Source organism: Gadus macrocephalus, chromosome 1, assembly GCF_031168955.1.
Source record: "Gadus macrocephalus chromosome 1, ASM3116895v1".
In the NCBI taxonomy this organism is placed as follows: Eukaryota; Metazoa; Chordata; class Actinopteri; order Gadiformes; family Gadidae; genus Gadus; species Gadus macrocephalus.
Genome location: NC_082382.1, coordinates 8,471,734 through 8,481,733, shown reverse-complemented (window position 1 = coordinate 8,481,733; position 10,000 = coordinate 8,471,734). Strand labels below are relative to the sequence as shown.

At 47.4% G+C, this 10,000-nt stretch overlaps 1 protein-coding gene across 1 annotated transcript in view; it reads left to right on the top strand.

The window, feature by feature from the left end:
- LOC132467746 (plexin-A2-like) overlaps positions 1-8,674 on the top strand; it is an 11,444-nt gene extending 2,770 nt beyond the window's left edge. The window contains exons 2-6 of the mRNA XM_060065280.1: positions 63-253; positions 529-698; positions 1,448-1,660; positions 2,079-2,229; positions 3,850-8,674. Of these exons, the coding sequence (XP_059921263.1) occupies positions 116-253; positions 529-698; positions 1,448-1,660; positions 2,079-2,229; positions 3,850-3,945 (768 nt within the window). The 5' untranslated portion in view covers positions 63-115 and the 3' untranslated portion in view covers positions 3,946-8,674. The remainder of the gene's footprint in view (positions 1-62; positions 254-528; positions 699-1,447; positions 1,661-2,078; positions 2,230-3,849) is intronic.
- Positions 8,675-10,000: the final 1,326 nt, after the last annotated feature.

Below are 10,000 nucleotides of genomic sequence, written 5' to 3'. Positions count from 1 at the left end.
CAACAGCAGCACAAACAAGGCTAGCGTTAGCTCCGCTGACCTAGCCTCTTGTTCTCCTGCAGACTCCTCGTTCCGCTACACCGGGAGCCCCGACAGCCTGCGGTCCCGAGCCCCCATGATCACCCCCGACCTGGAGAGCGGGGTGAAGGTGTGGCACCTGGTGAAGAACCACGAGCACGGGGACCAGAAGGAGGGCGACCGCGGGAGCAAGATGGTCTCTGAGATCTACCTGACCAGGCTGCTGGCCACCAAGGTACGCCCCCAACAACTGTTTGGTAAAGTGTATTGAAAATAGCAATAGTCTGTCGCAAAACAGTGCTATACGGGCACATACTCGCCCACATAATAGGTCCCATACGGGCTAGTAAGATACTGTATTGAACATTCTTTTTCCAAAATTATGTGGATCAGAGATTATGCCTGATGATACAGATTGCTAATTCGTCAGATATAAGACACACCTTATTGTAGAAACGCGTGTTGAAACATGTGTGTATGTGTGTGTGTGTGTGTGTGTGCCCCCTCCAGGGTACGCTGCAGAAGTTCGTGGACGACCTGTTCGAGACGCTGTTCAGCACGGTGCACCGTGGCAGCGCCCTGCCGCTCGCCATCAAGTACATGTTCGACTTCCTGGACGAGCAGGCCGACAAGCACGGCATCCACGACACGGACGTCCGGCACACCTGGAAGAGCAACTGGTGAGGGGGGGGGGGGTCACAGGGTACCTCACTATACCATACCAAATACATGGCCCGATGTTGTCGCCATACAGCGATTCTGCAGTAATCTATATATTGTTATACCATCCTATAGCGATACATCACGATATATGTCTAACGATGAATACAAGTGTATTGTGCTGGATTTCGCTCTTAATTCATGGTCCAAACTGAGTTTTTCATTGACTTGTGATGAAAACGTCACTATTTCCTTCATTCATGTGTTGAGCGCCACCTCGAGGAGCAGGGAAATCTGTTTGGAGCACATTTGATCAATTGAACTATCAATATTTTGGGTGATTTTTTCTGTCTACCTCTTCAGGAATATGGCATAATAATGCAAAAAAAATATTGAAAAATGTTATATCCATATTTGGCACCAGTGTATCGATTCTTGTATCGCACGAAGAAGGGCAACGATATATCGCCGTATCCAAATTGTGTCCACCCCTACTACTGTGTGCTGCTACGCAGGCACATCCGCCCACACTGTTATCCTGCCCCACCCGTCTGAAGGTCATTCAAGTGCAGGTCGTTAGGCTGGAGGTCTACGGAGGGTCTTGCACCCTCGCCCCTCGATAGACCGTTTTTTTTTTAGTTTCAAGTATTTTTCAGCATTCAACAGATATCTGGGCAGTACCCTTCCACCCCTTCCTTACCCACACACACACGTGTACGTCCACGCCCACTCACAGACACACGGAGGTTGACCTCTTGCTCTGTTGCAGCCTCCCCCTGCGGTTCTGGGTGAACGTCATCAAGAACCCCCAGTTCGTGTTCGACATCCACAAGAGCAGCATCACGGACGCCTGCCTCTCGGTGGTGGCCCAGACCTTCATGGACTCCTGCTCCACCTCCGAGCACCGCCTGGGCAAGGACTCGCCCTCCAACAAGCTGCTCTACGCCAAGGACATCCCCAACTACAAGAGCTGGGTGGAGAGGTACGCAGAGCCCCGCAGCACGCACCCAACCCCCCAGGGGCCGGCCATGTGGGCCCCGGGGGCCCTGAGCATGCCCTTTTTCTCTATTTTCCTTTTTTAGGCGAAAATACAAGATTTTTTTTTTTTTAACTCTTCTTTTAAATTCTTCCCTTTACTACGTGAGTCCCCTCCCCGAGTCCCCTCCGCTCTGGGGGAAGTGATTTACAACTCCCCTTAGACCGACTCCCTGATTAGATTCCGTGAAAGCGCTTCTTTCAAATGACTAATAGCGGGGGGGGGAATGCAATGCATTGTTAATGCCACCACGTAAGAATATAAAACGGGCCCTGGATGCAGGATGGGGCTCTTAAAGAGGGACGGCTCAGCAGCTCAGTCTCCCTGGGCCGTGTACTCAAGTGTCCGTCCGTCCCACCCCCAGGTACTACGCGGACATCAACCGCCTGCCCGCCATCAGCGACCAGGACATGAACGCCTACCTGGCGGAGCAGGCCCGGCTGCACTCCAACGAGTTCAACATGCTCAGCGCCCTCAACGAGATCTACTCCTACATCAGCAAGTACAGCGAGGAGGTGGGTGGGGCCCGCTCAAACACACACACACACACACACACACACACACACACACACACGCACACGCACACTGTGGTGCACACCCACACCCACACCCACTGGTATGCATCCACAAACACATACGCACAAACACACACAGACACACACATATATACACTCGTATGCATCCACAAACACACATCCATACCCACGCTCTCTCTGGCCTAGCCTCTACTCACACACATGAACACGTATACACACAAGGCACTCACACACGCCCCCCACACACGTGAACACTCACACACACTTATACTTACCTACTCACACAAACACAAAATGGTCCCATTCATGTTCTGTTTGTTACTCTTCTACTAAGTTACTCTTCTCTGAAGATGTGACAATAGACTGAAGTGTCTGGGTCTGTGTGTGTCTGTGTGGTGGGGTGTGTGTGGTGGGTGGGGGGGGGTGGGGGGGGGGGGGACAGAAGATGTGAGAGGCAGTGGACTGAGATGCACCTGCACGCTGGGCTTCAGATTAATAATAGATCAGTGTGAGGTGTGATGATGAAGAGGAGGAGGAGACGATGTAGAGACACCCTCTGAGTGTCATGAGAGGGGCGCCCCAGGAGGGCCGGGTGGGCGTCTGGTGGGCGGCGCTGTCTGCGACGGGACCGCCGCCAAACACATGAAAGTTCCCTCAGAAGGTTCTTGGTTCCGCCGCCGCCGCCACCGCCGCCGGCCCTGGGAGGGACTCTGGGAGTTTTATGCCCTCTTATCTTCTCACCTCCTTTCCGAAGAGAGTGTAAACTGCATTAGTCTGCTAAATGTCCCCGGCTTTGAGGCCTGATGCTTCGTTAAGTATCCCAGCTATCATAGGATTGGAATTTGAATGTTTGGATCGATGTTGGTTTTTAATTAATTGTTTAAAGTTGATGATGATGTTGACTTCATGGATCGGGTTTCGAGGATGGATGGGAATTTGAAATGTTAGGATCGATCTCTGGGATTTAATGTAATTGATTAGCACGACTTAAAAAGTGAAGTAAATGCAGACGGATAAATGGCTCAGAAAGTGATGATCAAAGCACATTAAACGTTGAACGCGGTATATGGGGTGACATTGCGAAGAACCTAATGACATTTTGGTAGGTAATGATAAAGACAAGGCTCCCCTCCGGTATTTATTTTATTATTTTTCATGTTGTTTGATGCCGACATTAAAGGAGGGACCGTGCATGCTTGCGTCGCTCTGACACAGATGGGGTTCGACACGGCAGACAGCTTGACACGGGCACACAGAGAGATCCCGTCTCAAACCCCTTTGAAGCAGCCTTGACAAACGCCACATTTACCCAGAGAGGCGATGTCACGAACGAGACGGGGAACGATTATTACACAGGATTGTCATACGCGGAGCCGTCAGCCTTTGATGAAATCTGATTCCCAAGATCTTTTCTTTATTTTTATATAAAGGAATAACGAAATAATAACACCCACTGCCACCTTCAAAGGAAATATCCATTTAACCTTGGTTTAATTTCTTAACATCTTACACATTGTTTAAATGGCTCACTTCAGGATGTACAAAGTGGTGATTTCTGAGGTCTCTTGTTCATTGGACGTCTGAACCTTCTCCCTGCAGATCACCGCAGCGCTGGAGCAGGACGAGCAGGCCAGGAAACAGAGGCTGGCCTCTAAGGTGGGGCAGCTCATCGCCGCCATGTCCAAGGACAGCTGAGAACCACTGAGGCAGTAGGAGGAGGAGACCACGAACCAATAGAGAAACGAACGAATGGGAAGGGGCGGGGCCTCCACTTTTATCGGACCACGGGATCGGTCCGTCGGCCGTTGCTTGCCTCTGGTTGTCGCGGAGACAGAAACCAAAGGCCGAGCGCCTGGGACCTATTTATTCACAGAACAGAAGGACTGCACACATTGCAACTGTTCTGTTTGGTTTCGTGTTTGATTGGTTGCCTGTTTTATCCTCATGACGGGGGCAACTCCAGCTCCCACAGACTACTGCTTGGGGGACCAAAAGACAGAGAATTTCATTGGTCCAGGTGCGAGTGATGTCATGAGGGCCGGACCTGGGCTCTGAACACGTCTACACTGGCCGCCACAGAGCTCCTCGTCTTTCGGTTGTTTTCATTTTCTTGTTGTTGACTTTGGTTTAACAGGAGGATGTTGAATATGTGGTGCGAGGAAAAGGCGGTTTGAAGGGGACGGAAATCAAAGACTGCGAGAAGGAAAGGAGAGATCAGACGACGTACTCCGCTTCGACAGTAGCTCAAATCTTCCTGTGAACCGCAGACAAAAAGAAATCCGCAAAACAAGTTGCGTGTCACGTTCCTAGGCAGAGATATTGCTTCTTCCTGAGTTCTTGTTATTATTTTAAATTTTTATTTTTCTACACGCACATTTAAATCTTATCGTTTGCATAAAAATAAATCGTCACAGGGTCCCAAAAGACTTGTTTAAAGATGTTGCTGGTATGTGGAGGCATGCCGAGTAACCCCCCCCTTCATCCTTCATCCTTCATGTTGGAACAGAAGAGACGTTTCAAATGAAACAAAATATTAAAGAATAGGTCTGCTCTTTATCCACATGACGCTGTACAGGAAATCACTGCATCCATCGTCATAGTATCACTTCCTTTGGAAAGCCTCCTCTTCAGGTCAACGTTCAGCTCGCTTGCTTTTGTGAGCTGAAGAGAATGATGAAGAGGATGAAGTAGAGGATGATGATGGTGACTACGATGACGAGCCAAAGACATCCGTCCTTGGCTCTCTACTTAGCAGTCCGACAATGTGTGTGCGTACGAGTGGCGAGCACGATGTATGTAGCCATCAGTCTGGAACCTCTCAGTTCGTTTTTGATTTCCTCGGGGCATTATCAACGGGCGGGGACCAAAAGGCCTCTGGACGCGATTGGATTGACCTTCAACCAATCAGAGCAAAGCAACGTGTGACGTAGCGCCGAGCGATAATATGGCAAACACATCTTCTCAACAAAAGCTTTAAGTGCAGTGTATGTTCTTCATTTAGAGAAAATATTCCATCCGTTTGTTTAATAGCGTCGCGACAGCGGAGTGGAACAGGGCCGATGGAAAGTCCCCCATCGACCCTTCTCTGTACGGTATTCGTCTCAAACCCTCTCCGTGTAAGATAAAGGTTATGATTGGCCGAATCCAGGCCAGGTCAGCTGGAGATCAGTCTGAACGGGAGCGGGGCCAGACCAGGGCAAATCAAACATGGGCTGGCGGAGTCGCCAGGGTCCCAGGCTACCATGGATGTGAATGTAGAAATGTTTCCCTCATGTGTATCCACCCGTCCGTCCCCACTTAGCAAACAACACAAAACTGTGTTACGCCGCATTCACACTGTACACGTCCGTTGACGGATAAAAGAGGGCCTGTCTGATGTATGGGGGACGCGATCTGATTGGCCGACGGATCCGTCCCTGTCAGACAAGTTGAACATTTCTCAACAGTTTGACGCAGGCAACGAAGCCGACAGAACGGACGGACAATGCATTTCGAGAGCGCCCCTTGCAAAGTCAACGGGAGCCGTCAACAGACGGATGCAATGTGAATGCTGCGTTAGGCTGAGCCGGCATCTTATGAGACGTTGCAGTAGCTAGTCGAATCAACACGTGCATCCTTGCTTTCCCTGGCCCGCCGCCCTCTACGACAGCACACCACTTATTATCCAAGCTCTGCGCTGGTGTCATATAGTCCGGCCTGTAACATTGTGTGTCGTGGGGGGTTGTCTGCGATGTACACCGAGGAAACGACCGAGCAAAAGGCTGGTGTCCCCAATGCAACACCACCGCTGCTGGCTGCAGACCCCAACCCTCCGTCGTATAATCACTGTTTGTATTTCTCCAGGGGGAACCTAGTTAAGTACAGGTGTATTTTTTGCATGCACAGTATCACACATTAAATGTTGTTGCTTTTCTTTTGAAGAATCCATCTTTGGCTTTTGTTTTAAAGTGCCAATGAGTCATGCTGTCTCCTTCGTTATCCCGAGGAGACGCTTGTGTACAGACGTTTCTCCCCAAGCCACTGCAAAATGTCTTTCGCACAGACAACAAGGACGAGAAAATACCTTTGTGGGCCTCATCGGACGAAAGTGCCAAAATACCCTGTTGCTTTTAAATTATTTACTCATGTGTCAAAATCGGTTTATGCTTTACAGAGGGAGCTAAGCCCTCGAACGCCGAGAGAGGGGGAGAGTGTGAAGGTGGGAACTGGCATAACCGCAACAGATGAGATGCACATTGAGAAACTTCTGAAAGGTACGCGTTCCCCTCAGTGAAATATGCGGGACTGCAGAAGTCTGAAGTTCTTTGATTTGTTTTGTTCTAATGGTGACGAAGTCTTAAAGAGGACATCTAAAAAATAAAATAAAAAGCTTTGGCATGTGGTTGACAATTAAAAAAGCTTACTTTGAAAACCAAACAGCCTCCAGCTGAGAGGTAACCAACTCTCCAACCTCATAGCTGGACGGCCATAAACTGTAGACGCCCATCTATACTCTGGCGATGTGATTTTGACAACGTTATCAGTTTGCTTGTCTTGCCAAACGAAGTTGCTGGAAGCAGGTCGTATCCACGGTGCTGACACCACACTCACGTACTGAGAGCATGTCCAACAACAGCAGAGGGGTGAAAGGTGCTTCTCCATTTCTCCGTGGCCTTAGAAATCTCCACCTCCACCGTCACCCAACCTGTGTTTCTTAACCCACTCTCGAACCGTGAACTCTTCCCCCTGCACTCGTCTGTCTGAGCTTAGCGTGGGAGATGGCGAAGCCCCCGGCCCAACGCCAGCGTTCTGAGCATGATAGATGTCAGATGAAGAAGGGAAGTCCGTCTGTCCGTTCGTCCTGGCCCACGTAGGACAATGCCTCGCTCAGCACTCGGCCTGTCTGAGCTGCTTTCAGAGAGGGGAGGCAGAGGGGGAGAAAGGGGGGAGAGGGAGGGAGAGAGAGAGGAGCCCTTTTAGTTCGAGCCTCCTGCTCATCTCTTTGAAGCTGCTCTTTGATCCGAGGCGGTTGGTTGTGCGCGATGTGATCAGGAGATAGAGGTGGAGCGGTGAGGGGAAGAGAAGAAGGGGAAAAACATCAAACTAGCAGCCAACGAAGTAGAATGTATTGCTGCGATTGACGTCTTTGACGGTGTCGAGCCAGTAGAGGGCAGCAGACGAGAGAGCAAGGCAGGATTGCGAGAGTGATGCCCCCTGCTTCCATTCACAGGACCCCCCCCCCCATCAGAGACACATATGCACATACAAACATGACTTCTTCCTTTCGACAAAAGTGTCTTCCCAGTTTTAACAAAGACAGCTGTATCCTCATACCTCACATTGCTACGCACCAGTGATGCTCGTTGTTCATGATTATCCTTTTTATAGTTTGAACTGGACCTTGATGCCTTTTGTTTTTCTTCCTCCGGGGTCAGATGCGTGACTTCTGACCCCTCTGTTACCCACGTTGATTTGCCCGGTTCTCAGACTCTCAAACAGGATGAGATGTGTTTGTGAGTTATTTTTGTTTTTTTGCGTGGACACCATTTGTGTTGTTTTCGATTGCTACCATAATAATGTGTTATCTTGTTTGCTCTGCTATTCCATTCCACCATCTCATATTGTTTCTCTTAAACCACAGCTGAACGCAGTTTACATTTAGTTATATGTTCTTGTGAATGCAACGTTTTTGCATACTTAAAATGTTCATGCTGTCCGCCTTTATGATCTGGGATTATAACATCCAGTGAAGACAAAGGTTTGAAAAAATAAAAGGTTTATGTTTACTATTTCTGCCACGCAGAACTTATTTTTGCCAGCCAGAGTGTTACGGATAAAGTTTATTTTAAATTTAATTTTAATTTTGTTTTTTTTCCTTGAAGTTTGTGCACTTTTCCTGAACTCTGGTGTTATGTTACACAACACAGAGACACCGTGTCATGGCCTGGCTCGCGTCTGTCATTCCTGAAAGAAAAACAAATACCTTTGTTTGCTATTTTTTTCTTTTGATTTAATGCATCTGACGGACGAATTGAAACGCAGATCAACATATTACTCTCAAGTCAAACAGTCACTACGATAATCCTTCCATATAAACACATTGTAGACAAATCCCTTTGTAGACACTGGAGTTCTGTAAAATAGTAATTACTGAAAATAATGATGATGATGATGATGATGATAATAATAATAATAATAATAATGGCTGTCTGTTATCGTTGTTTTATAATAAAAAAAAAAGTGTTGTGAAAATTGTAAGAAAGTTAAAGTATTTAAAAAAGGTTGTTATTGTTTTTTTATTTTGCTTTGGTTTTGTTATTCTTAATATATTATTGTGTACTTATTGTAAATATGAAGCACACCTATTTTGCAAGCCAAGGATTAACTTTGTACCGTTGTTATATATAAATAAACTTTGCTGGTTAAAAATTGCATAGAGCCAAAATTTGGTTTCATGTCATCATTTCTTTGACAAAAACAGTAAGCCTCTATTAATGTCCAATCAACATCACGATATGAAACCTTACACAAATAAGTCGGACATAATCCCTTAAATCCATTACTGTCACAGTAGCCTGCACCCAACATAGTTCCAGACTCTGCTTTCGTAAATGTTAAATGGACTTAATTTATACAGCGCTTTTTTAACCAATGGCCACTCAAAGCGCTTTACCATGTTGCCTAACATTCACCCATTAATGTACACATTCACACACTGACGGGCGACAGCCAGCTCGCCTGGAGCAGTCAGGGTGAGGTGTCTTGCTCAGGGACACCTCAACAAGCTAGGAGGAGCCGGGGATCGAACCCGCAACCTTCCCACCCGCTCTACCTCCTGAGCCACATGCCTCTCGTAGTGACTGAAGTCTAAGCCCATTAGCCACTCGCTAGCCACTCACTAGCCCCCCCCCCCACCTGATCACGTCTCAGCCCTATGGCCTTTTAGCTGGCCTTTTCCTCCATGCCTTAAAGCTCTGCACCCTGTTCTTCCGATCCTTTCTACTCCATCAAATAGTCCCTCTCAAACCCTCCAGCCCCAGGCAGACTTCAAATGAAACAAGCTATGGCTGTGATGTTTCTCTGCATCGTCAAACGAACAAACCCTACACATCCCAACACACAGCTTACACCTGCAATACAACACAAAGCCTACACCTACATCACACCACATAGCTTACACCTACATCACAACACATAGCTTACACCTACATTTAAAAACATAGCTTACACCTGCAATACAACACAAAGCCTACACCTACATCACAACACATAGCTTACACCTACATCACAACACATAGCTTACACCTACATCACAACACATAGCTTACACCTACATTTAAAAACATAGCTTACACCTGCAATACAACACAAAGTCTACACCTACATCACAACACATAGCTTACACCTACATCACAACACATAGCTTACACCTACATCACACCACATAGCTTACACCTACATCACAACACATAGCTTACACCTACATTTAAAAACATAGCTTACACCTGCAATACAACACAAAGCCTACACCTACATCACAACACATAGCTTACACCTACATCACAACACATAGCTTACACCTACATCACAACACATAGCTTACACCTACATCACAACACATAGCTTACATCTACATTTAAAAACATGGCTTACACCTGCAATACAACACAAAGCCTACACCTACATCACAACACATAGCTTACACCTACATCACAACACATAGCTTACACCTACATTTGAAAACATAGCTTACACCTGCAATACAACACAA